Source organism: Pogoniulus pusillus, chromosome 30 (assembly GCF_015220805.1).
Source record: "Pogoniulus pusillus isolate bPogPus1 chromosome 30, bPogPus1.pri, whole genome shotgun sequence".
NCBI classification, from domain to species: domain Eukaryota; kingdom Metazoa; phylum Chordata; class Aves; order Piciformes; family Lybiidae; genus Pogoniulus; species Pogoniulus pusillus.
Genome location: NC_087293.1, coordinates 17972879 through 18000399, shown reverse-complemented (window position 1 = coordinate 18000399; position 27521 = coordinate 17972879). Strand labels below are relative to the sequence as shown.

Genomic DNA, 27521 nt, shown 5'->3' with positions numbered 1-27521 from the left:
CACCCCGCGGAACAAGCACTAAGCTCCTACCCCGTCTGATGCGGAAGCCTCGGGGGTCGGTCTTTTCCTCGCACCCGCCTCGCGCCTCCGGGGCTCATGCTCCCGCAGCTCCGGTCCGCCACCGCACCGAGAAGACTGCGGCCCTGCGGTCCGCTTCCCGCCGCGCTGCGGAAGCGCCGCCCGCCGCCGCCCGCACCCTCTCGGCGGTGCCTCTTCTCCCGCCGGCGCGCCCCGGCCTGAGCCAGCCCCCGCCGGGGGAAGGCCCTAGCTCACCTGGAGAGGCGGGGTTGGGGGGGAACCCCGGTGCGGGGACGGTGACTGTCAGCTCCCATCTGAGCGCTCCTTCCGCGGCCTTTGTCTGCGCTGTCACATGGGTCGCGGTGCGGGATTTAAGCGGGTGTCCGCAGGACATGCCGTGAGCGGCGCGCCGCAGCCCTGCCCGCAGCGGCAGTGCACCACCCGGCTGGGGATGCGGCTCTAGCAGCCCCGCGATGAGCGGCTCCTCCATGGCGAAAAGCGAGTCCCGCACTTCGCTGCTGAAGGCGGCGGGAAGAGGGAGGGCGATGGGCGCCCAGCCCCGTGGCAGCCGCGCCCGGGACGGCAGAGGACAGGGCGGGCATGCGGGGAGGGAACAGAGCCAGGAGCCGCTCCCCGGGGAGCCCAGTGCCCGCAGGCCGCTCTGCCACCCGGGCGCCCGGGAGGACGGAGCGAGGGGCGCGTGGAAGCTGTCACATGGACGAGGGGAGAGCCAGCCGGAGCCGGCGGAAGGAGGTCCAAGGAGAGGCAGCGGCAAGGAACCGGTGCGGACATCCAGACACCACCACCACCTCCCACCGCACGCCAGCTACGGTCACCCCCAGGACCAGCATCAGCTCTCAGACAGGGATGGGGAGGAGGCAGAGGAGGACTTTTTCTTCAGTCACAGGCAGGGGTCCAGCAGAGAGTCCCTAAGGCTCTCGGAGGGCGCTTCACCTCTGTCCAAATTCAGCAGCAAGTACTCCACCAAATCCAGCGGCAGCGACAGGTCGGTGGAAGCGGACCCCCTATTCCAGCAGCTGCACCCCATGCTCAGCTCGGTCTTTGGACAGGTAAGAGGTCAAACGCCCCTCGCCCTCTCCCTCCTTTCCTCCGACCCTGCCTGCTCTCCGCGTCCCCTTCTCCTGCCCACACATGGGGCTCGGGCTCTTCGTTCCGGAGCCCCCCGGCTCTGAGCGCAGCTCGCAGCTGTAAATGCACTGCTTCCTGCCCAAACTTCTCTTGGCGCTGCGGCACTGCCTGGGCACTGCGGGACCGGCACCGAGGAGGGTTTGGTGCCGCGGAGGGGGCGCGGATCGATGCCAGCCGCGGCCCCCGGCTGCCCGTCCGCGTCGCCGGGCGCTGTGGAGGTGCTTTCGGAGGTGCTGAGGTGGGAAGGGCCAGTGCTTTCCCAGCCGCCGGCGAAAGTTGTGGCTCTGCCGTGGGTGAGAGTCAGCGAAGCGGACTTTAAAAATCTATTTACTTATTAGATTCCATCTCTCTGGCTCCCAGCCTTACTTTGCTGTATTTGTTTACATCTCCTTATGGTACATTTCTGTACAATGAGCATATGAATCATTTCTGATGGCAGAGGCTGTCAGGAGAAGGTAGTTGGGAGAACGACAAAAAAAATCCTGACCCAATTCCGAAGCCTTCCCAGTTACTGTGTTAGGATGGAACAGATGCTTTCGGTGTTTGCGGGCTCTTTCGGTACAAAGCTGTCACTTTTAGCTGCTGCTGGTAGTGAAATTACCCAACAGGGCTATCCTCTAAAAATGAAAAGGCAGAGGGAGGCTGGTTTGGAATTTTCTTTTAGAACCATTTAGGGATGTTACTGGGAGATGTAATCTCCAGGAAGATTAATGTAACTGCAGTCTCCCAGAAGCACAATTATAGGTGTCAGCCAGTAGCCTGGGCGGCTAAGTTCTAGCCCTGGAAGTGATTGATTAAACCAAGATTATCATTTGTGAGCTTTGTGGTTGACTCCTTTTCTGGTTGGGATTTTTTTTGTCTTTGCCCTCTCTCCCCTCCCTTTTTTTCTTTCCTTTAAGGTGTGTTTGGGGGGCTTTGCAGGGTGTCCATTCAAATCAAGATTATGAAGACAACGAGAGGAATTTCTGTAACTGGGTGGAAGGCTGTGATATGCCCTTGTCCATTTAATCTGGTGTCAGGAAGTGTTGTCTACTTCTGTTCATCTTGACTTCTCAAGAGAAAGCACAAAACACATCTGTTCTCCTTAACAATTTGCACCCTTGCTAACAGTCTGCTTTTTGTGAATGCTATGGTTGTATTTATATTAGACCAAGTATGTCTCTCCTTGTACTAATGGGATACCAGAAGTTTAGGTTAGAATTCTGTAGCAGCAATAAGGAAGAGCCTGGGGTGTGACTTGGTGCTCAACCAGATTATGAAAAGCGATATTCCAGCACCCTGGTTTGAAGTCCATGGGCTCAGCTCTGACTTGTGCTGTTTGTCTAGTTCTGATCAAAGTGAAGAGGTATCTGCAAAGAGATTGTAACTCTGTGGAGCTGTATGTCCTGAAAACATCAGAAATACCAACAAATCCATGCCAGGGCTTTCACTCAGAGAAGCCTCTCTAGTTTTGAACTCCACCTTACCTGAGCAGCATCATTATTTACTGCTCCACACCTGCCTTCCAGTGTTGCAGGACACTTCTGAGAGCTGTAAACTTAGCACTTTACAGAAAAGGGACAGATACAACTCTAGTTGTCATCTTTTCAGTGGGAACATTGCACCAGTGCTTATAAACAATCTCCAGTATGGTGGTTTTTTTAGAGTGTAATATAATTTATTCCCACTTCTCTCACTAGCTTTGTTGAGAGAATGACACTGGTAGGGATTTTTAAAGTGCCTCTTAGGAGTGGGCTGAGGCAGGGTCATAGGTGCAGAAGTAGCCGGGGCTGCAGCGTAAGGTTGCAGGTGCTGTGCAGGTGCTCTACGTGGTAATTAGAAGGGAGCAACAGTCCGCTGTGAAACAGTTAAAACGGTAATTTTGCAGTATATAGGAGAGGAGCACAGCGATGCAGAGCACTGTGGTCCAGCAGCACCAGTATATCTTGTCCCAGCTCTAGAAATGTGGAACATTGCCACACTGATGCTCCACAGTGGTGCAGTTACGTGGTCACAGATGCAGACAATACAATCAGATATGCAGAGATGGCAAGGATGACTTCACAGAGGATGTCATTATTGCAGTAACGGCAAAAAAGGAGCAGCCCAGAACTACAGGGCTGTGTCTGAGCAAGACAGATTTGTAGCTGTGCACAAAAAAGACAGAGTGAAAGCAGAAGTGCTGTGTTTATATAACCAGCACAGAGAGATAGTGCACTGTGGGTGTGTGCTCCAGAAGAATGCTAAGATACTGCCAGGATACACGGTGCACTGATATTCTATTAATTAGCTTTATGCTATGTTGGTGCTGTGATATTCTGATGTACCAAAGCAGTGATACTCTTCTAGACCATGTCACCGTTTTGTACCGGAGCAGTCCACAAATGAAGAAATGTAGGTTAGTGTAACGATGTGTGAACCAGGATGTCACCTTAGTCTAATGACTTGTTTGCATGCTGGGTCGGTGAGGCAGCTGCAGCCAAGTGTGCTGCTGTGGAGTTTAACAGGGTTAGCATGCAGCACTGCACAGCAGCCTGGAGAGCACTGGCAATGCGGTGGTGTGGTAATGCAATTCTGTGGCAGAGCAGAGACATGATACTAGTGCCATGTGGTAGGAGTTTGGCAGTGCACGGGTGTGATAACTGTGTAGTATCGTAGCCTGATGGAAGAATTTAGCAGTCTAATGATGTAGTAATACAACATTCCAGACAGGAGCTATCCTGAACAGGAGTGATTACTTGTGGTGTGACATTCGCAAAGGATTGTGCTGATCTGACAGCCCCGTCCCGTTACAGCAGGAGGCAGGGAGTGAGGTGTTCCCACCACGCCACGGTTTCGGAAGCACAGTGGTGAGTTAGCACGAGGGCGACGCTTACCTGGTGACAGAAGTGCAGTGTGAGTATGGGCTGGTTACATGATGCATGTGACAGTAGGACAGCAGTGTTTCTAAGTGGCCCTGCAGTGACAGGAGCTCAGCGCAGTGCAGGACCAAGGCAACGACTCACAGGTGCGAGCAAAATGGGAAAGTGTTGAGAAAAGGGAGTACAGGGAGGGTGTTTTGTGTAATTTTGGCCTGATAGCAGAGTAGTGTTGGAGTGGCCAAGTGGTAAAGGAGTGTCATGGAGAAAAAAGCAGCATGCTGCCGCGCCTTCAGAACCCACCAGCAGGCTACAGGGCACAGTTCAGCGACAGTGTGGTATTGAGCAGTCACTCATCCATAAGAGCAGAGGAGCAGTGACCCTGGGGCAACCAAAGTGGTGGCAACCGGGCAGCAGGACACAATTTATTAATGTGACAACAGCAGCAGCAGCACAGAGATTGGGATATCAGCGTGGTAGCAACAGGAGCAGTGATACAACAGTTTTTTTGCAGTGGGATTCTCAGAGCAGCAGTAATGTGGCAGCAGCACCTTCTGTGCAGTGTCAGCTTGGCACTGGGCTGGTGGCTTGGCGCTGTGTGGGCTCTGTGGCACAGAAACCCAATGATTCTCATCCCTTCTCTCCCCCTGTGCTACAGCACTGGCCTAGCTGGCACCTTTAAGAAAAGTGCTGGCCTTTCCTATGCAATATTAATTTGCAAGTGATGCTGCCATGTGAGACCTGACCATTTTCAGAGCCGTTTAGCTTTCACACCCTGCCTGCCTGTTAAATTTTTCAGTGAAGTGATTCCCCAACAGTTTTCTGTCAATTGCCTCTGGTAGCATGGGGATCAGAGGGGTCAAACAATGCTGTAGGGCATCATTAAATATTTACAGGCTTCTGCTGTTAACACTGTGGCCAAAGGGGCTTTTGTGTTTCTATTTGTACAGGAAGTTAAAAGCCTCTCCTGTCTGCACCATGTCCCATTCCTGCTTTAATGTCAGCGTCCACATTATGATTAAAATATGGAAGGAATTTCTGCCTTTTCTTGTCCTGCTCCATCTTCCTTTGCTCATGGGCTTTAGTTCTTCTTAAGCGGTCTTAATGGATCTCACCGCAAACTGAGGTGACAGAAGTGGCCCCGTTCTAGGGCAGTATGTGCCCCGGGGTACTTGTGTGGGAAGCAGGTGTCAAGAACATTCTCTTCTATATCTCTCGGGAATGGATAGGGGGAAAGGAAAATGCCTTGTCCAGCCTCTTGCTCTCCTGCTTTTTTCATCTGCCGGATAACCTTGTTCCCTCCGACGGCTGACTGAGTTTTGCTGAAAAGCAGTCGCTGCTCAAGACCGTGCTGCCCTCTGAGAGCTGGGCTGCCGCGGCCCGGCCAGCCGAAGGCCAGCGGTTGGTTAATGCCCAAGTGAGGGAAGTTTTCCGTTGCCCCGTACGTTAGCGAGGGAGGCTGCAGCGCCTTGAGCTGTGCTGCAGCGGTGACACCAGCCGAGGAAACTTTCCTTGTCGCGCTGTGGGCTGGCAGAGGTGAAGGTGGAAGGTCTGAGTGTGCAGGTGCTGGCGTGCTGCGCTGGACATGCTGTACGGCAGCTGAAGCAGCGGCGTGTCAGGGCTCATGGCAAACCGAGGGCAGGGTGAACATCTATTCACAGCGTTAAACGGGCGCGGTAACCGGGGCTGAACAGCCTTGTTCTGATCAAAGTGACCAACCGCCGCGGCGACGCTGATGCCATCGCGCAGCCTTAGCGCGCTGGTCTGCGACAGCACTAGTTAGGAGGCAAATAATCCTCGAAGGAACACCGTGTCGTTCCTCGACTTTCCCTCCTTTTTTCATGGCACCTCTGAAGGGAAGGGTGTCGCCGGGGCCTCAGAGGACTCTCCTATCTCCCACAATGCTCCCCTACCTGCTGCCGGGCCGGGCCGAGGGCTAGGTCAGCTGGGCCCGCCTGGGCTCCCCGGGAACGCCTCAGCCGGCGGCCGTTCTTAGCTCTTGTGTCCGTCGCGGGGACCTTCCCGTGGGTGTCCCCGGGACAGTGAGCGTTAGCGGCTCCGCCTAGTGCTGCCGTGGTCCCAGCCCGGCCCAGCCCGCCGCGCTAGGCGGCCCCAGCGCGCCCCCTGCTGTGCGCGGAGTGGCGCGGCTGGCTGGCCCGACTGGCGGGCCCTGTTCAGCGCGGATCTGGCGCGCCCTGGGTGCCGTGGACCTGCCGGCCTCGGGGCTGCCCGGTAAGCGTGTCAGAGACGCGAAGAGCCCTGTGGTTCCCGTGATGTAGGCGAGAGCCGGTGCGGACGTCCCACTGATCGCCAAATGTGTAGTCACAAGGGCCCGGGTGATCTGCGTGGGGCTCGTGTGGTCTCCGTGCTTCCACCCCTGCATGTGTTGCCACAGCCCGTATCATGAAGAGCTTCTGTGTACGCGTCCTGTCAGTGTGCACGCAGCCGTGCACTGCAGCCTCTCTGTATCCCCGAGTGGCTGACCAGACACCTCTGTACACACTGCTGTGCTTGAGATGCTGGCATGTGCCTGCATCCCGGCCTGCCCACACCTGCCTCCTCCCAGGGTATGTCTTGTGTGTTGTCTGTATGTAACAGATGTGGAAAAGCGTAGTTCCACTTGAGCACATCTACTCAGCTGCCCCCTTGCTCAGCTTGGAGGAAAAATTATCTATTGTTTGAAAGAGCTTGAGGGATGTGAGCCAGATGTACCGAATCACTGAGGGGCAATGGATAAGGCTCCTGCCTGCAGAGGGTCTGCCAGCAAATATTAATCTTTGTCAGTTATTTGCTTCTTAAACAAATCTGTTTTAAAAGGGCTTGGAAAGATATCAAAATAAAATCAAGCTAAAAGAACATTCATTAAATATTCTGTTAATGAAATACACAGCAGCAGGCTCTAATGCACTGAAATACAGAAACCTTCTGGTCTCTTGAGAGAAGCACATCTTTCAATAATAAATTAATCATTGCTTTAATTAGACCACTGTGCATTCCATCAACCTATACTGCCTTGAGTTTTGCTCCATGCAGTGCTGGCTTTGAATAAAGTGTCAGGAAAGAGTTTAGCTGTAGATGTAGTGGCTGGGCTGCAGGTCTGTCAGCTGAATTAGCTGTGGTTCTTTGGGGCATGGCAGCTCCTGTAACAGTTTTTCCCTGACAAGTCCATGAATGGTATCGATTTCCTGTAACAAGCAGCTATATGGTGTGCACCCAGTAAAAGATGCCTGGCCAACTTTGGGCTCCCTTTCAATAATCCTCTGACATTCCCGTGACCTCAGAGAGCAACAGCAGCCTCCATAAACTTCAGTAATCCTCCAGTTTCAATCGTCTGCCTTGCTTAGAAATAGACAAAGAGCCATTGTAGCTTCTGTGGTCATATTTAGTTTTGTTAATAGCTTTCTGCAGCAGCATCAGACCATGATCTCAATGTATCTATGAATGAAGTAATTAGCAATACTCTAATATTTCTTCTGCCTATCCCTCCCCTACAGTACTTTGCAGCCAGCTTTGGAAAGAATATACAGCGTTGCTTCATCCCACACAAATTAAATACATTCTCTGCTCTTGGAAGGGTATAGGCAAGGGTGCAGTGTCTGAGGCATTACATCACAGTGGCTGAAGGCAGGAAGCAGAAAACCGCCAGCAACCCTCTTGTGTTCTGCTGAAATAACGCAGGAAGGACTGGGGTAGCTTGTGAGGAGCAGTGCTGAGAGACAGAGGTCTCCTACTGGAATACACAGTCTGACTCTTCTAAAGGTGCTGTCACTCAAGGCACAAGTGAGGCAGACAAGTTTGTGGTGCTGTACCTTCTCCAACACTGCAGGTGTGGTTTGGAGCATTGGTTAGCTCTGGTTTGCAGGCCTCTGCTCAGCTGATATCAGCCACACGTTCTGTAGCACCTCAGTGTGCTGGCTAGATAGCCCCATCCTGTCCGTTTTGCTTTGAGAGAGGTGAGGGAGCCAGGGCAGAATTAGCTGCTTCTACAGAGGTCCCAGACTGGCAGAGAGCAGTTCACAATTCCCACGTACCCGAGCAGGGAAAGGACTGTGTGAGGTTTGCTTTGAACAGGCTTGTACTGCATATGGTGGCAAATTGTTACAGCAGTTTCTGAGCTGTCAGGCTTCTGTTTGTCTTTCTGTAGCTCGTTGATCGTGAAAGCAATGTCCCACAACACGTTGTGCTCTGGCCAACACATCTCCCATACAGAGACTTGAAAGTTGAGCTGGTGCAAAATGTGTGGACCAGATCTAGGTGTAGGTGTTGGCCGATGGCACATTCCCACCTCTTTTCAGCTCGCACAGAACAAAGCTGGGTAATTACAGCCGAAGCTGTTCTAAACAGAAGTTGACAGTCCGGGCTTTGTTACCTTGAGAGGGATGGGAAAATCTCCTTAGTCTTTTTGATAACCTTCCTGTTCTTCGTAATTGAATATGATCCAATTGCTCTGATGGTGGAGAATATTATGCAAAGCATGAGTCAGCAACACTTTCTTCCTGGAACAGCTGACAGAAAAGAAAGTTCCCAAAATCGCTACAGAAATATGCCCCCTGGATCAAGATCTGGACTGCATCCAGCAGTGCCTGCTGGTGCCTCCTCTTGAGGTGGACCTATACTCGTTTGACTGGACTATAGAACGATTCAAAGTTCATTTGATGTCAGAAGACACAACTTGATGTGCAGCAAAAGCAGTGCGGAGCCTGAATGCAGGAGGCTAGGAGTTGTAAGGGACCTCTGGAGATCCTTGAGTCCAACTCGCCTGCCAGAGCAGATCCATAGAATCAGAAGAAAGTGAAGCCAGCTGCAGGAGTTTGGAGTGCCAGTGCATGTTCTAGCAATTGAGAGCTTTGAAATGAGGCTCTCAGCAGCACTGGCAAGGGGAGGGTGTTAACAATATCTTCATCTGAAGTCATCCAGTGAACAAGACTGGGTTATTTCTTGTAAAGTACAGATCTATAGCCACCTGCTAAAGGGTGACTTGGGGTAGATTTGAAAGCTGCTGATAAATATGTGCACTCTTCACCCTGTGATAGGTGAGCATAGACCAAAACTTCTTGTCCTGTTAGGATTGATCGAGGTGGTGTATTTTAAAATACTGAATCTCCAAAGCATGCAGTGGACTCTTAGGTGATGCTACCCTGGACTTCAGTGAGAAGATGCTAGGAATAAGTCTTCCTTGCTTTACTGTCTGCTCCTCCTAGAGATTAACCACCTACATAGTAAGGTTGCCCTGTTGCAGCATTTGTGTTGTGTTGAGAACAGCATCTGCTATAATGTCCCAGCAGGTGAAGTACCATGCACTGACACAGCCCGGCAGCTGAACAGGCTCCCTCTAGAAATCTGTGCTGCCACTAGAAGTTTTTGCCAAACAAAGCTACAGTCTGGTAAGCAATCCCAAGTTTTGGATTCACTTTTGTTCTTTCTGTTGTGGCTGTTGGATATTTGCTGCTACTGGATAAAGTTTCTGGCAGCTGCCAAGTGATTACCATGGTGAGATCAAACATTTTCCTATGGAGTAAGCATTTCTGCCAAAGGTGTCAGCTCGAAGCACAGCACTGCTGCTTTTTAAACAATCCAGACATATTAAAGCACCCAAATCACTCGCTGTTCAGTGCCAGGTCACCAGCCTCCTCCCTGCTCTGTGCTCAGCTCAGTCAATGTGCCAAATGCTTCTTTCCCATGAGCTGAGATCTCATCCGTGCCAAGCCACATCCACTGAGGTCTCTGTTCTCCATATTGTTGCTCAGGGGAGAGGAAGAGATGTGAGCATCTGGGCAGGACTGGCAGTTCACAAAGTTCCTACAATCTACAGAAAGTTTATGAGAGAACCCCAGACCTCGAAAGAAGTGTGGGAAAAATAGTCCACATGCATGTGCAGCCCTCCTACAGGCATGCTGACTACCTCAGATATAGCCATGCCCACAGATCAGCACCTACACACAAGTGTTTTTGACACACTTATTCTCAGCATCCTGTTCTCTTACAGCAGCCTCGGTTGGAGGAAGAGAGAAAATATGTTCCCTCTAACCTAATCTTCCAATGACCTTTCTGCCACCTCTGCTTCCCTGCCTGTTGCTAAGCTGTCTGTGATGGTGATGGGAACACCATTCCAATGTAGAGAGTGATTTTTCTCCTCAGAGGTCAGCAGGATCTGTCTGCTAGATTGTGATGTGCTGCCCTATTGCTCTTAAGAGATTCAGGGTAATAAAGAGATAAGAAAAAATTGCTTATGATCACATTTCTTGGCCTCCTGCAGCTCTGCTAGACTTCTTGCAGATTAAGGACTGTGACTGTGTTGCAAACTTGCTGCAAGTGGGCTCCCGTTACCTCTTCCTTTCCTGGATTGGGTTCCCTGCCAAGCCTGGCAGCAGGTGTCAGTCCTTTCTCTCTGCCCTGCACATTTCTAGCAGCAGCCTGCAACTGCAGGGATGAAGCAGCAGAGCAGGCAGAGGCGGCTGCATGCTGTGGTGATTGGCTCTGGATGCTCTAGCACAGGCCACTTCAAGGGTGCCCATCTCAAGTGCTGTGGGAGCTCCGTAAGACGCTAGACAGCTGCTGTCCAAAGCCGTCCTGTGGCAGTCTGGGGGCTGTGATGGGTTCTCCTGTCAGGAGATGCCTGACTCCCTTGCTCTGCTTCCTGTCTCTGGGGGCACGTCAGCATGGGCACTTTTCAGTCGCAGGGCGTTCCTGGCCTCCAGCCTGCCGGGGAGACACTGATAGGCAGCAGGGAGGTGACTTGCTCCACTCTGCTCTGCAGTTGGAGTCGTTTGTCTGGGGAAGGAGCCCAGGCACCTGGCTCACTGTGTGGCAGCTTCTGCTGAAGGGAGACAAGCACATAGTCAATAAACAAGGAGTCTGAGGAATGGCTCCAGCCAGGCTCCAGCTGACAGGGGACATTGTTAATGACCAGCACTGTGGCTGAGGGTCGATCAGCCTCCCATTAGCCACTTTAAGAGGGGAAAGAGAAATAGAGCTAAAGATGGCAGCCTTGAGAGGAGCTGAGAGTTTCATCATCCTCCTGCAGAGTGCCCTGCTGCAAGGCCCAGGGCTGGCTCAGGCCCCAAGGAGTCACTGTGGACTTCCTTGGGGTTAAGGGTCTTCAAACTGTGCCAGCAGGAGATGGGCCCAGCTCAGGAATGGTTTCGCTGTGGAAGTCTTCCAAACCCCATCCCCTCTGTCCCTCTTTCAGTCTGCCCTGGGTACAATGGCTGTCTTCCCGTACCTGCTACTGCAGCTTCTTGCTTTGGAGGGCCTGTGGACCCTTGTGCCGCTCCTTCCCAGACCATCCAATGAAGAAAGCTATGAGTGGATCTCAGAGGAGGCTGTTCCACTGCCTTTGCCCTTGGGAAGTGGTTAGGACAAGGAAGAGCAAGTAACACCATCCTGCATGGCCATGCACTTCTGGCTGCAACTGGTACTGGAGAAGCTGTTGGCTCTTGTCATGGTTGGATTCCCAAACTCATCTCCTTAAATGATAGAGGCCTCTGAGCTCTAAAGCAACTGTTGATTCGCCTTACATTCAGTTTGTCATAGTACCATCAGAGTGGAAGCAGAGAAATTCCCTGCTTTGTTGCAGCATTTTTGGTTCATCTGTCTCTGTTCTACAGCATGTGGTGCAAGGACTCAGCCCCATGGCTTGGGTCTTTGCAAGGCCTTTTGTTTGGAACCAGTTTGTGAAGTCTTTCAATGGATATCTGAATGTCCAACTAGCCCTGCTGCCAAGGCAGGGTGCAGGATCAGTGCCATCTTGGTCTTCACAGTTCTAAAAGGAGGTAGCTCTTCGTGCTGTGACTTTTTATCACTGTGGAGCTGCAGCTGTCATGGCTTCATAGCTAAGATTTGCTCACCATCCTCTTAAGGGTCCTGCTGTCTCGCTGTGATGCTACATTTTTTTTGCTATTTAAATATCTTTTCAGTCTGAGTGCTCTCATGCCCAGTCTCGTGAATCAGAGGAAGATGTATTGGAGACTTCATCCCCTTTTCTTTCAGGGATGATTCTTTTACCACAGCAGCCTGAAGTCCAGGAGTTCTGAGTGCGCTCTAGTTTCAGAGCCTCTTATTTACTGCACGGACTTGGATGCTGGGAAATGGAATGGATGGAGCTGACATCCAGATTCTTTGCAGAGAGCCCTGCAGAGGGACCTGGACAGGCTGGATGGGTGGGCAGAGGCCAATGGGATGAGATTTAACAAGGCCAAGTGCAGGGTTCTGCACTTTGGCCACAACAACCCCAAGCAGCGCTATAGGCTGGGGACTGAGTGGCTGGAGAGCAGCCAGGAGGAAAGGGACCTGGGGGGTACTGATAGACAGTAGGCTGAAGATGAGCCAGCAGTGTGTCCAGGTGGCCAAGAGAGCCAATGGCATCCTGGCCTGCATCAGGAACAGTGTGGCCAGTAGGACAAGGGAGGTTATTCTTGCCCTGTACTCAGCACTGGTCAGGCCACACCTTGAGTACTGTGTCCAGTTCTGGGCCCCTCAATTCAAGAGAGATGTTGAGGTGCTGGAAGGTGTCCAGAGAAGGGCAACAAAGCTGGTGAGGGGCCTGGAGCACAAATCCTATGAGGAGAGGCTGAGGGAGCTGGGCCTGTTTAGCCTGGAGAAGAGGAGGCTCAGGGGTGATCTTATTACTGTCTACAACTACCTGAAGGGACATTGTAGCCAGGTGGGGGGTGGCCTCTTCTCCCAGGTAACCAGCAATAGAACAAGGGGACACAGTCTCAAGTTGTGCCAGGGTAGGTATAGGCTGGATATTAGGAAGAAGTTCTTCACAGAGAGAGTGATTGGCATTGGAATGGGCTGCCCAGGGAGGTGGTGGAGGCACCGTCCCTGGGGGTCTTCAAGAAAAGACTGGATGAGGCACTCAGTGCCATGGTCTGTTTGACTGGATAGGGCTGGGGGATAGGTTGGACTGGATGATCTTGGGGGTCTCTTCCAACCTGGTTGATTCTATGATTTGCTTCGTATTGTCTAGCCTAGGGCTTTTCAGATTAAGCATTCAGGTGTGAGCCCATCTTTGGCAGCCTTGTGCAGGTAAACCACCAGTTGGATTGCTTCCTGCTCACAGAAGGCTGCAAAAACTTTACTGCTGCAAAAACTTTACTGCAAGACTGGCTCAAGGTCTCTCCCCTGTGGCTAATGATGACTGGCCTGTGCCTGAGAGCAGTGCAGGGTACCTGGGCTGGTACCACCAGGCTTGCTTCCACTGTTGCTGGAAAAGAATGAGGGTCTTCTGGTTCTGCTGGTATTTATAAGCTGAAACAGGTCCCACCCAGATAAATGGTCCATTTCTGCTCTGAAACAAGATCTGGAGTCAGCTCCAAGCCCCTACATGGATTGCCTTCTGCCAGCCCAGGTCTCTGGTGATTGAAAGGCTGAGAGGAGTTAGAAGGGGGGTGGGTAGGGAGACGATGTTCAGAGGCTGCATGGTCCCAAACTAGCTGGATTAAGTGAACTCATCACTTAAATCACTTTTTGCAGTGCCTCTCTGTTTTAATTCTCCCTGAATCGGCCCTCTCCCCTGAGTGAAACAATCTTGCCTGCAGATTGAGGGGGGTGGGAGGGATTTGAACATTAATCTGATGTTGATTATACATCCACCTCCCTCTCTCTCCCCTTCTCAATCTCTCTCTCCCTCTCTTTCTGTCTGTTTCTCTCCCCTCCCCTCTCCTTCCTGCTCCATCTCTTCAAGAAAGTGAACATAAAGTAAAAACACGGAGAGAGAGGCAGAGAGAGAGAAATAAGCTCCCGGAGGAGGGAAGCCCCAGCAGCCAGTAGCCTGTTTGGATTTCCTCGGTACTGCCTTTCTTGCTTTGCTCCCAAGGAATACATTTAATGGGATCAGTTGCTTTCAGTTCCTTTATAACCAAGTGCACCGGAAAGGCAGACTCAGCATATTATCGGGCAAACTGTTGTGAAGTCTCCACTGAGAAAACCTCTCAAAAAAGGTATGTTCCCGAAACGAGGTGCGCCTGTGCCATCCCCAGCCACTGCTTCCTGGATGGGTGACGTCATGGGGCAGATGGTAATGGGAGGTGGCAGAGACACAGAGTACAGCGCGAAAGGGGTTCGGGGCTCTTCAAGCAGGACCCTCTGTAGGATCCTGCTGCTGCAACGGCAGCTGTTAGAACCCGGGATGCTGAGCCACCCTAAGGTGTAAATGGGTGTGTGCAGCTGGGCTGGCTGGTGGCCTGCTGCCTGCTGTGGCTGTTCCTCGGGCTGGCTCTGTGCGTGGTGCGCTGGCACACTGTCCTCTGTCACCTGAGCCTGCGTGTCTGTGTGTGCTGCTGCTGAGCAGCACCATGCCTTGGGGCCCCAAGCCTGTGGCCTCCCTGCAGGGACACAGAGTCCCATACCTGTGCCTGTCGGAATGTGCACTCTGTAGGAGCCCATCTGAAGTGAGCCAGTGGCTCTGGCACTCGTTTCTTCAACGGATGTTGTCCTGAGGTGTGTGAGCAGGGCCCTGCAGGTGCCTGCTGTCCTGTCCGTGAGATCCGTGCATGCACACACACTCGTGTCCCTGCTTGTGTGCTGCCCTGTGTACACCTGCTAGTGCATGTGTCGCAGAGTATCAGCGCCCAGCATGGACTTTCACCTTGCTCTGCACACCTGTAGTTTCATTGCTGTGTGTTGGGAAGCATTTTTTTTCTCTGTGATCAGTGATCTGTCTCTGCGAGTGGATACAGTGGGCCCTGGACAAGTGTTTGTGCATCATGTGGCAGGTCAGCATGGCCTCTGTGTCTGTGTGCTTGGGCCCAGCTGGGCTTCATCTGCAAGCTGCCACCTGTATCTGCTCAGCTTCAACCTGCGGTCTGCTCTGCGCTGAGGTTTGGCACTGCTCCCAGGACAAATTAGATTAAGGAACAACTCTGCTGTTAGGGACTAGCTTGAAATGGGAATGACGTGCCCCAGAAATATTCCCTGTTTGATTGAGGGAGGACTTGCAGCACTATGTACCTGTCAGCTGCACACTTCTCCCTTGGCATTGCTGCAGATCTCATAACTCAGCAAAACGCTGACAAAGTTGTGCTAAGCATGCAAAGTGTTGCAATGAGGAGTTAACTCTGTGGAGACCTTGCCAACAGTGACATGCCACTGCCATCACAATGCAGCAAGGAAACCTTGCCATCTGTGAGGGCTCTTCTAGGAGGGAGCTTCTGGGGAGAGGACCTCCCTAGCAAGGAGTTTCTTCTGGTTGGAGATTTGCCTCTTCTGTGCAGTAACACAGCTTACTTCTTATCTTGGCTGCCGTGAACAAAGCCAGGAATGACACAGTGCTGCTGCCCTGGAGATGGGATACAGAAAAGGGAATTCATCACCAAGAACTGAGACAGTGCTGAGATCAGTCTCTAGGTCAAGGTGACCTTTAGGGTAAGGCAGAAGTAGTTGAGGTTCACCCAAGTGTTGCCCACATATAAACCCAACTGGATTGCCTTCAGGTCACCTCCAACTTGCAGTAAAAGTTGCTGGCTGCAGCTGTGCTCAACGTGATTAGTGACTGCAATTAAAGTCTGACACGTGGCCAGGCCGCTCAAAACAAAATGGATTGAGAACTTATAAGCTTCATGTCATCAGCCTTTTAGGTAATTCATGCTTCCATTCCTAAAAGCTGCTGCAAATGATGCACATTGTGTCTAGTTAGAAGGCCTGGGATGGCAGGACTGAAGAGGGAGGGTTGCAAAACTGGAATTAGAGAACCTCTCAGATGTTGTTCCAGCTTAGCCATGAATTAAGGACCTCAGGCATTCATCCTGACAGGTCCTGGAGCATCTGCCACTCACCACACACATGTGATACTGGAGACCTCTGCAGATCAGTCTCACCATTGCACACCTTCAACTGTGGCTGTTTTGTGATCCTGGTCTTTTTTCTCAGGTTTTTACCTTGGGCAAACTTATTCTTCGAAAGGCTAAAGAGGAGGGACTGCAACAGATGTGAGGCGCAGCTCTTGGGTGACAGACTGGGCACTTAATACAGAATTTCAACATGAAATCTGGGACTCACTCCGAGGCACTGACTGGCTTGGTCTGTCTGGGTCTGGCTAGACACAGGGACAGGGTACCTTGCCTGTTCAGGGTGGCAATGCTCAGGGCTGTCTCCACAACATCTGTTGTTTGCAGCTTTGCTTTCCTCCCTACCAGTGTCCCACAGGTGATTCCCAGTGGCCCAATCTGGCTGCCTTTTCCCTCTGAGAGGCCCCTGCAGTCAGGTGAAGAGGTCTCTCTGGGCTTGCTGCTCTGCAGAGTCACTGTGACCACAGGCAGGAAAGTGAAGTGAATCCTGTTGTGTTTCTGTTGTGCAGAAAGGAAAAGCTTCGGCATCAAGGTCCCTCATTTTGCCAGCCTTCACCATCACTGTGTCCATCTCTAATCAGTCTGGTCTAGTCCTTCTCCACAGTCTGCTGTCCCAACACAAGCCAAGTGCCCAGACTGAACCAGGAAAGGTTAGTGATTTTCTGTCTGGGGAAGGGACAGGAAAGCCTGAGGACCCCAGTCCTGTCCCTTGCATTTTCCCCTGTTTCCTCTGTAATGTGCAGCTGACATTGCTTTGCCCTGTACTAATATCACAGCTCCATTCCTGGTTCTGCTGGGATATAGGAAAATACATAGAAGTATAATAGAAAGACAGTGGAGGGAATTTATGGGCATACTTGCAGTAGAAATCTGCGGGGCTTGCTGACAGAGGGAACATCAAGTGCCTTAAATCTCACCCACAGTGGTGGAGTGGGGCTGGGAGCCCCACTGCTGTCCTGGCACTGCAGTAGTTGTCTGGTCAGGGTTCTCGGTGGGTCATGGCAACTGGCACATCAAACTGGCGATCTCTATCTGCACAGGAAAATAGTGGGATAACCACTCTGCGGTACTGCTCTGTGGCTTGGCAATTAACTCTGTTGACTAAAAGGGTCAGCAAATAAGGATTAGGGGCTGCAGGACCTTCAGTCTTTCACGTGGCTTCACTGGAATTAAGCACAGAAGTGAAGCGAGTTATTTTAAGTGATTTGCTTTATTTGGGGTATTAAAATGAGAAATGTGCCAGGAAATAAAGCTGATAGTTTTGAAAATACATCGCACTCACATCACGAAGCTGTGCAGCTCAGTGCAGATGCCTTGACATTTAGCTGAGCTAGGAGTGTGCCCTTTGCCGATGGATGCTCATCTCTCAGCACTTTTAAAGACAAGTGTCCTATGTGGGCAGTTAATCAGAAGACACGATTCCTTCCTCATCCATGACTGCAATGAAAATGCATTTCTGCTTCATCATTTTCTTGGGTTTTGATTTGGTTTTGTTATGGTTCCTTGATTTCACATGCCATTATATATGAGCAGTTTGGTGCTGAGACTGTACAAAAAGGCGAGCTACAAAACCATGTGTGCGGTGTAGCAGCAACATGGCAGGCACAGCACGTGGGGCACAATAGACTTGGTCGAGTGTGAATATGGGATGTGTGTGTATCTGGTCTTTTAGCCTGAAAAAGCACCCCAGTCTTTACGGAAAAGGGTTAATAGAGACAGCAACAACTGACAGAGGTTCTCTGAATCACCCTTGCTAACAACCACCTGTAAAACAGAATCATTCCTGAAGAGGAATCTGATGTATGATTAATGTTTAGTTCTATAAAACCAAGATCCTGTGGGTTGTGGTGGCTTTTTATAGCTGCATGGGAATATCTGGATGAGTTTTCTTGCAGAGCCATGGCAGTGCATTTCTATAAACAGAAAGCAGTGCCTGCTTATAAACCTCAGTGCTGGGTGCTGCTCGGATGTGTGCATGCAGGGAGAGGTGCAAATGCAGGCAGAGACGCTGTGCCATTGCCTAATCCCTGCTTTGGGAATGCAACGATTAGAACAGGCCCAGTGCAGTAACCACCTAGACCCCGAGGATGTAACTGATTAGCGGGGGCAGGTGGAGCATGGCTTGGCAGAGCCACCTGATGCTGCAAACAGCCTTTTAATAATGGTCCAAAGTGTGTGGTGCCCTGCTGCTGAAAGGTAACGTGGAGCCCATCACAGCGCCCTTGTGTAGGCTCTGCCTGGTCTCCTGGGGATGCAGCTGTGCCAGCATCTTTGCCCTGGGCACAGGCTGGCACATGTACTGTTACTGTACGGTGCTTTCCTTTGCAGCTGATTCAAGGGATGGTTAACGCTGGGGCTGGTAGTGGGACCGTGGCCCCGTGAGCTGTGTCTGGGTAGATGTGAGCAGTGCTGAGGGTTTGATGTCATTTCAAAGTGAAATTCTGCTGCTTGGTTTTGCTTCTCTCTGCTTTTGAAAGTGAACTCCGGGACTTACTGACTGTTCAAACCCTAACGCAGCGGTGGGGAGGACTCAGTGTGGAGCGGATGGAGGACGTTTAGCACAGTGTCTGTGTGAGGAGGTTCAGTAGAGCTTCAGAGGAAGGGCTGGGCGAGGCGAGGAGGTAACACCCTCTGTTGTGTCGTTTGCTTGCTGCTGGCTGGCTGGGAAGATCCGCCGTGAGGAGAAGACCAGCTATAAGGCTGTCCAGACGAGCGAAGAGGGGCCGTCGGCCAGCGAGTACCAGGGTCCGCTCATGGTGCTGGCCCAGAACTGCGCCGTCATGCACAACCTGCTGGGGCCAGCATGCATCTTCCTGAGGAAGGGCTTCGCAGAAAACAGGCAGCCTGTACGTAAGTTACACCCAGCTAGGCCACACACACGCACAAAAACAGGTGGATATGAGCCAGGTACAGGGAGCTGGGTGCCTGCTCAGTCCCGGGGGAGCTCTGCCACCCCCGGCCCCAGGGCCTGAGCATCCCAGCTCCAGCTCCCAGTGCAAATGCAATCACAGGCAAATGTCTGACCCGAAGGACGTGCAGAGATATCCCTGTGCCTAAACAACAAGAAAGGAGGACTCTAAAAAGGCTGCTGTGGCAGATAGATCCAGGCCTACACTCAGGTCGGCATAGTCATATGGACTCAGGAGAAGGACTTAGGATGTCAGGACTTAGAGAATGGCATGGAGTCAGGAGGAGTCCAGTGTTCAAAGCTCTTAATCCAGCAAGACATCTATTTCTTCCCCTAGAGGCTTGGATTAGTATTTAAGGCCTAAATAGACAGTTGTATGCAAACTGAGGTATCTGTATTGGGAACAAGCTGCCCCACAGGGATGTCCATATCTGATACCAGCTCACGGTGAGCACACTGGCACCAGCAGAAATGAGCATGCATCTGCCTCCTCACAGATACCCATCTCTTACAAACTGTCTCGCCCAGCTTGACACTGCAGCAATTGCAGCCAGGCAAACCAAAGCACCGTGGCCCATTCCCTTGTGTTCGCAGGATGGGTGCCAGGCTCCCCACTCGCTTGGAGATCAGCAGCGGAAGCACAGCCATCCACTCAGGCCACCCCCTATCTGTGGAGTGCCCCTCCACGGGCAGCTGATGTGTGCAGCACAGACATGTCCGTGCATTTCACACCGGAGATGGGCTGGTTCAGTGTACAGCAAGGTGCACCCCAGATGTGTATCTCTTGCAGGAAACAAAACTTACCTTGTGCACACAAACATTTCGCTCCTGCGGGTACCAGGGGATTCAGACACACACCCAGGCATGAGGAACACACTCTGCTGGGTACATGGGAGTGAATGTGGGTGGTGAGACATTAACCCTGTGCGTTCCATGTGCCTGTTGGTGAAACAAAAGCTCACCCCAGTTACCTGTAAGTCTGAGTCTCCCTAGAGAAGTGTCTCACTTGTGCGCTGATGTGGTTATCAACGGCAGTAAGAGACACTGAGGCAGTTAATTTCTGAAACCTCTTCTTCAGCCAATGACCCCCACAGAGAGTAAATTACTTGCCAAATGGCTTTTATTCTTCCTAACCTTCAGCCACTAAGTGGTCAGAGATTCTTTGTGCCAGTTCCCCTAACCCCAAAACATGCTGTTTTCACACAGGCACAGCTGTGGGCAATGCACCAGAACTACTTGTCAGAGGAAATGGGTCCAGCTCCCTAGTGGAATGTTCACAGCTGGGCAGGTGCCCATCCTGTTTAGGTTGTGGAAACTCACAGTACCCTAAGAAGCCTCCAAGATAGGATTAGTGATGTCTCGAGCTACTCTTATGTAGAATAAGTGCATCTGATTAAAGTGCTTTGCTTTTTTCTGACTCTAAACCAACAGGATCTATTGTGCATAGCACAGAAATAAACAAGGGCAAGGCCATGAGGTGTACAGACTCCATGGGGCCAATGTGCTCATCCAGGATCCAACCTCTTGGAACAGTTCTATTCCTCTTTCCATATTGTTCTCCAGAGAGCTTCAGAGTGATTCAGCCCTGTTTCCTCCCAAGCAATTTTCTTCCTTTATCATTTTAGGGGATCTTCTTTCAGATTTAAAACAGAAAACCTCTTCATGACGCTAGTTACTGCCTGAGTCAGAGTTCTGGAGGGACGCGAGTTCTCCCCCTCCTCTGGCACTCTGTGGCTCTCTGGTGGTGCCATCTGCATGTGCAGACATGTACCAGGAGCCTACAGAGGCAGATGCCTCAGTGGGGCCAAAGCAAAAGCGTGTGGCAGCACCTGTTCCTGACATGTGCCAGTCATGTCGGTTGTGGTGGGTGAGGAGGAGGAGGACGGTTTGGTGCTGATGGTGCTGGAGAAGGGCCTGGGTGCTACCCCAGCCACTCTCACAAGACATGGGTGCTGTGAGTGAGCCACAGCAGCCTTTGCACCCTGTGGTGGTAACCACAACCCTGCCTCCAAGCTGGTGTTGGCACACAGGGAAAACCGTTTTGTGAGCCTCTGGAACGAGCTGCTGGGAGGAGCTGGTGCTGGCCACGAGTGGTTTACTCTTCTGCTACTTTATCTAAGGCACTGGGGGCACTAATGACCTGCTGCACTCTCTCTGAGGAGGAGGGATTGTTTTATTACTTGGTGTTGATGAAAGCAGATACAAATGGGATGGACATGTTTGAAGAAAATACCATGTATGTGAGAGCTGGAACAGCAGGGGCCAGCGTGCTCTGACAGTTCCCATCCAGCACAGAGATGCCCTCTGGGAAGGTTATGAGTGGCAAGCTGGTCACTTCCCTGCACAGCCCCCTGTGCACAGACGTAAACCAGCGTGTGTCCTACTTTCCTATGTAGTCTGAGCAGCTGCCATTAGAGTTTCCAGAGGAGCCTGTGGTTAAATAGCTAAGGATCATCTTCTCAATCTTGATCAAGGGCACCATTGTTAGAGATGTGTGGTGAGGGCTGGAGGACACCTGTAAGGCCCAAGGAGAAACTCCTCACAGTTCAGGGGAAAAAGACAAGACAACGACAAGAGAGATGGCGTTGGTGTTCCCCAGCCTCTCAGCTGGTTGGAGTTTGCCTGGAGCCAGAAGAGAGGAATTAGGAAGGGCACTTGAAGCAGAAAGCAGTTGCATTTCCCACGCTCATCTCTTCTTCCTGGTGCAAGTGGTGGAATTTTCCATACTCTTTTGTATCCTGCCCCTGCTTCTAAGAAATTCAGATTGGATGTTTGAAGTGGTTGCAGAGTGTTTCCTGAACATGGTGAATCCTTGTCCTGATTGTGTTTGTGGATGACCTTGATGATGTCTATGTTGTGTGTCTGCCTCCATGCTTGGTTTCAAAATGCTTGTAAATGGAGTTGAGGCTGGGGGGAAGGGAGAAGCTTCTGCCTTTTTGTGGGGACTAACTAGTTGTAGGAGATGGCACTGAGCTGTTGGCTCTAAGAGAGCTTGTGGCTGTCACTGCCCTGCCAGAAGGACAGTGATCAAGCAGTGACCCAAGGAAATGATGGCATAGATCTGCTGGCTGCAGGAACTGCTTGCAGCTGTTTTGATCTGGCTATGTCAGTGGGAGCTGCTGTAGGAGCATGGTCAGAGCCTGAGAGCAGATCAGAACTGCTGCAGGGACAGTCTCTGCTCCAGGACTTGCTGCTGGGGAATGAGGTAGGAGTTTCAGTAGGGTACTTGTACCATCAAGTTGGGAGGCCACACACATTGCTGTGCTGGCCCAGGTATCTTATATTTTGGAGGACCATCTGTCATCCCCTGCCCAGCAGATGAGAGGGAGAGGGGCTGCCACAGAAAAGGGTGCAGGCTAACACCCCTACTTTGGGGAGGAGAGCTGGGAAGACTTGCTAGGTAGATGGTATTAAACATGTCATCACCTTCTTGGTTCTTCTCTCACCTTCTGGCTTGTCCCAGAACTGTTTGCACCAACAAGTGCTATTCTGAAGCCATGTTTGTGGCCAGCAGAAGGCTTTGACGTTGTATGTTCTTTTCTTGCAGGACAGAGAACTGCGGCCTGAAGAAATTGAAGGTAAACTTTGTTGTTCCTCTTGTGCCAACTTTCTCCTTGCCCAGGGAAAACCAACTGGCTGGCCCTGCTAGGGTGAGCCCACAGGGTAAAATAACGTGGTGCAAACCAAAGGAGATGATTACTGGACTAATTCCTGGGAATATGTGGAACTGCAGGGGTGCTGACTGTGAAGGAGGTTCTCCAGAGTGAGAGGATAAGTAAAGCAATGGGATATTGTCTGTCAGGGATCTGCTATCCACTCCAGCTCTCATGGAAAGCACCAAACAACATTGTGGGTCCACGGAAGCTGCCTTGCCTGCTGGGCACTAGAGTGAGGGCTACAGAATATAGTGCAGGGGCAAAACTTGGGAAAACTTGACTAATTTCAGCTTGTTTTAGCAAGTGCAGCTTAGCAATGACCAGTTTGTGACACCCGCAGTCCAAGCAAGCTCTCCTGTAAAGAATGGGTCAGCAGTGCTGCTGATAGGAGAGCTTAACATTGCTGCAGTCACTACCTCTTTTGCAGGGAGATTTGCTGGGAAAACATGAAGTATGCTATGGGGTCTGACCTCATAAAAGTGCTCCTGATTCTGGGGTTGAGTTTCTTGCAACAAGAAATTTCAAGCTGTCATTGACAATATTGTTCTGTTTGAACCACTCCACACAGAATTAAGAGAAGCCCTTTAAGGAGTTTGATAAAGACAAGGATGAGGTTTATTAACTGCAGAGACCTGGGGAAACTGCAATGCGACCATGGGCTACATGCCCACTGAGATGGAGCTAATAGAGCTCTCCCCAGCAGATCAACATGAACCGTGAGTTACATCCACCTCACCGAACCTCCCCTGCTGCTGCTGTGCTTCTGCCTCAATTGCCTGGGCTCTCTGCCTCCTTCCTTTGCTTTTCCTCCCCACCCTATTCTTGTTCTCACTTTTCATTCCTATCATCTCTCCTCACTGTTTGTAGTCTCAGAAGTTCATGCCTTTGTTTCTTGCTTATCAAAAGCAAAGACTGTGTGGCCTGTATGGGAGCAGTGAGTGCAGGTGCTTACGCTGTTGGGTGTTAAAACTGCCCTTTGCTGTGGGCAGTTAGACAGCAGAGCACAGCCTGTGGCTGTTGACATACTGAAGATGTTGTCTGATGGTGTCAGACTGAAGAAGGAGCCTCTGAAGCTGAAGAAGCTTTGGTCTGGTGGTGATGGATGTCCTGACTCTACAGTGAACAGGCTGTGCCCAGTTCACTGTAACTGTGTTTGTGCCCCTTGTCTGCACTATCATTTTTGTCACTCTTGTCTGTGGCAATGCATGGCAATTACCCTTGTCCAGGTGGGAAAAGAATATTTAGGGCATGTTATTTCTGACATAAAATGATGTTATAATGGACAAGTTTCTTGATCAGTGGAAGGAAAACAGTTGTGCCACAGAGAAAAACAGCTGATAACCCTGTCCACGTGAGTGCTTTAGGGGTCTGAGAGTGCTGCTGGCCAGCTTTCAGGAGAGGGGCCAAAGAAAAAAAGAGGACTGATACAGCACATGAACAGTGGTACATACATTGGCCACTGAAAATGGAACAGGAGTCCAATCACTGCTGTAGGGCATTGTGCAGGCCATGCAGGAGCACCATGCTGTGCCCTTGCCATTGCCCTTTGGCACAGATGCAGCAGGGGGTTGCTATGAGCCATGTGAAAGATCTAGCCTCTAATACCTGATGCATGATGCCATGAGAGTGCCACAGGCCATGGCAGGCCTAGGATTGAATAGCATGGGCTCATTTCTGCCTTGCCCCACCATCCACAAAACACCTAGAGAGTTTAAGGCTACCTCTGCTTTTCCTTCCACTGTCCTGCACCTTCTGTGCTTGGCTTCCTGGAGCAGCAAGCCCTGCCTGGGGCACACAGAGGTGCACAGTGAGTGCTGAGCTTGACCCATGGAGTTCTCACTCACACTCTTCCATCTTGTCCCAAGTGGGTGGCCTTGTGGATTTGAAAAGACTTTGTTGAGCTGATGGGCCAAAGCTGCTAAGCAAGTGACTGCAGATATGATTGGTGTTTAAAGAAGACTCCGAGATGCCTTCAGAGTAGGTGAGTTGCTCCCTACATTCACACTCCCCAGAGAGGTGAAACAGGAGACAGGAGAATGAGAGAAGGACAACTGGGGATGAAGAGAGGAGGACGGGACAAACAGCACAGTAGAAAGACAGAAGAAGGAGTTCAAAGCAGTCATGAAACAAGGGAAGAGCTAGAGAAAATCACTAAGATAGGAAACCTTTGAGGCAAGGAAGAAGAAACCTGGTGCAGACACAGCAGCTACAAGGGGTTTCTGAGGAGAAAAGACAGACAGGATCCAGGAGATGCCCAAAGGAGGAAAAGGAGGGACATAAAAGGAAAGCAGGAAAACCAGGGCACCCAGGAACAGGACAATAAACAGTCCAGCCCAAAGCAAGATCCATTTCCATAAACTGCATTTCCCCTGCTGGTATTTTTCATGTAACTGCAGTTTGACACCAATGGTGATGGGGAGATCAGCACCAGTGAGCTGCGAGAAGCCATGAAGAAGCTTCTAGGGCAGCAGGTAGGCCACCGGGACATCGAGGAGATCATCCGGGATGTGGATCTGAACGGCGATGGCCGCGTCGATTTTGAAGGTGAGAAGGGTCCCTTTGCTCTGCTGTCAGAGCTCAGCTCAGAGGTGGAAGCAGAAGGGAAAATTTGCATGCTCAGGGCCCAGGTATTGGGAAGTATGTTATTTCCTAGTCAGCTGAGGAAAAGGGAGGACGTTGGCCTGCACAGGTTATTCCTCAGCCGAGTGTGTGTCATCTCTTGCTGCAGCTCAGTTCCAGCTGGGTCTCCATGACTCTAGCCTGGGAATGGATGCGCCCTGTCACAGAGAAGCAGCCTGCTGCACACATGCTGTGGCAGCCTTCTTTCTATGAGGTATTTTCTTTCCTGTTAGCTCTGTTGCAGGAGCTGTGAGTAGGTTGGATTGCTCTGCAGAGTGCACTGCACCTTCCATCTCCTCACCCTGCCTGGGTTTACTGGGCTTTTTTTCTGTGCCTTCATGCCGGGAGATGGTCACGTGCCAGATATGCTCACTATGGCACTCGACCTAGAGGTGTCATGTTAAATCCTAAAGGCAATTAATTTTCCCTCCCACTTTACATGCCAGAAGGACTTGGAAGAATGAGAGTGGTTAGCCATGGCAGGAGCAGTATCAGCAGAGCTCAGGGTTTCTGTGAAGGGGAGCAGTTGGTACCAGACAGCTGAGAGGGTAAAAGAGCTGCAAGGTGTGGGAGCATGGCAGGCTGCTGGTTTTCCAGACGTCCCTTTGCAGTAAGGGTGAAGCATAGGAATTGCAAAATTAAAATAAAGCAGAGGTAATTTTTTTTGGCTCACAGGGATTCCTAGGTCTCCAACACGACAAGAAGTCTCAGTCCTCAGGATTACTGAAGCTTCCCTGGGCTTTGAAAATGCTCAAAAGCTAGAAGTGTCTCCCTAGAAAGTGCAGCTGCAGTGGTTCAGTGTGCTGGCTGATGGCACAGCAGCTGCTCACCTTGGCTCCCACAGCTAAGCTACATTAGGCAGCTAAAACACACCAAACATTACCCCAAGATCATTTTCACCGCATTGTCAAACGACAGCTGGATCAGTGGAGAGGCAAAAGTCAAAGGGTAATTTCCACTGCCCTCTTCTTTGCAGTTATTAGTTCCTGGGCGATTCCAGCTGGGAATGAAAACTCACTTGTATTTGGTGGCACTCACAGTCAGTTCCAACAACTGCCAGCGACTTCCTGAGCTGCAGGGTGCTGAAAGAGGAGATCCAGGGTATCCCTACAGTTAACCTGTATCGTGAAATCAAGACGTCCATCAGAGCAAATTGGTGCTTTCCCTCACTGGCTCCTGCAAGCTTGCTAAGCAATCCGAGTGTGTTCCCAGGGCTGTAAATGGAAGCTCCCCGGAGCTGCAGTGAAGGGAGGAAGCGTTTGTCGTAGTGCCTCACAGGGAGCTGCTTGTGCAAATGAGACTGCAGGGGCTGGGAAGGAGTCTGAGGCAAAGAAATGACCCGCCAGTGGGATTTCACCACCATACCTAAAGCAAGGATTAAAGCCTGTTTTGTGTCAGCTCTCCAGAGCAAGCCATAGCGTGGCACAGAGCTGGGGGCAATGTGTAGGCTCCTGGCTTCCCTCTGCATGCTGTCTGCAGAGAACCAGAGAGCTGCATGGCTGCCTTCTGCTTCAGGGCTGTCTTTTCATCTTGGTTGCAGAGTTTGTTCGCATGATGTCTCGTTGAAGAGTAACCTCAACTACAGAAGAATCAGCACCTTAGGGCAGAAGAGGACCTAGAGGGAGCATCTAGCCCCGATGTTCCCACAGGAAGGTTTATCGTCTGGCTGCAATTGGGGTGTTGGGATCTGCTGCTGCTCCTCCCTCATGGTGGTCCCCATGCCCCTCCACCCTTTCACACTGTGAAAGACTTGCAACTTCCTACAACTGGAACCATTCCTTGGAGGTGATTGCAGAGCCAGGACTTGCCATGATGCTTTCATGGGTTATTTTCAACTTTAGACTCCTCCTCCCTAGCTTTATTCTCCCACCAGCTGCTGCAAAGCAAAAGCAGGAGACATCCTCTAGACTTGGTGGAGGAAAGCAAATCCGTTGGGACTGGTGGCAGCCTCAGGGCATGCTCTGCACTTCTGGGTTTCCCTTGGTGCCCCGTGTCTGTGTTTGTTGTCTCTCTGTGTGTCTATATGTGAAGTTATGTATGCTTCCCCAGCACATATTCACATCTCCTGTGGTTATGTTTACTAAGAGAACATTCAAATACCTGTCTTGTGGGGGGAAGGTGATAAATCTGCACGCTGAAATGATGTGGAGCCTGAATGTCCCTGTCAGAGCCGGTGGCTGGGCTGGGGGAGAACAGCTTCAGCAGAGGCACAGCCTGGCATCTGCACCAGGTCCACAGGCAAGTCCTTGCCACAGGGAGGGGAGTAACTGCTGGCCACTAACCCTGCAGCAGGGCTCTGTCTGCCCTCTCCTGCTGTCCCCGTGGCCTGGGGACCTGGAGGTGCCTCACTGTGAGGGTGCCCACTCCAGTGTTCCCCCTGCTTGCAGGTGGGAGGTGAAAGCCCCTATGGCATTGCAGCAAGGACCAATGGGGGACAGAGCAGGGAGGGGAGCTGGGTGGGAGGGGGATGGGCAGCCGCTGGCACCCTCCCCTTTTCAGGCCGTTGCAGTCACAACTGTAAGCCTGCTGTGGGACCTGAGCTGCA

General features: G+C 51.4%; 1 protein-coding gene across 1 annotated transcript; it reads left to right on the top strand.

Annotated features, from left to right (window-relative positions):
• The first annotated feature begins 453 nt into the window (after window positions 1-453).
• CABP1 (calcium binding protein 1) lies at window positions 454-27119 on the top strand. Its single transcript, XM_064168708.1, is given in 11 exon segments — window positions 454-1088; window positions 18463-18639; window positions 22249-22279; window positions 22933-22967; window positions 22969-22992; window positions 22994-23053; window positions 23055-23073; window positions 24223-24284; window positions 24287-24334; window positions 24754-24901; window positions 26517-27119. Coding segments are annotated over 11 exon segments (1227 nt in total). The 5' UTR covers window positions 454-491; the 3' UTR covers window positions 26543-27119.
• The last annotated feature ends 402 nt before the right edge of the window (window positions 27120-27521 follow it).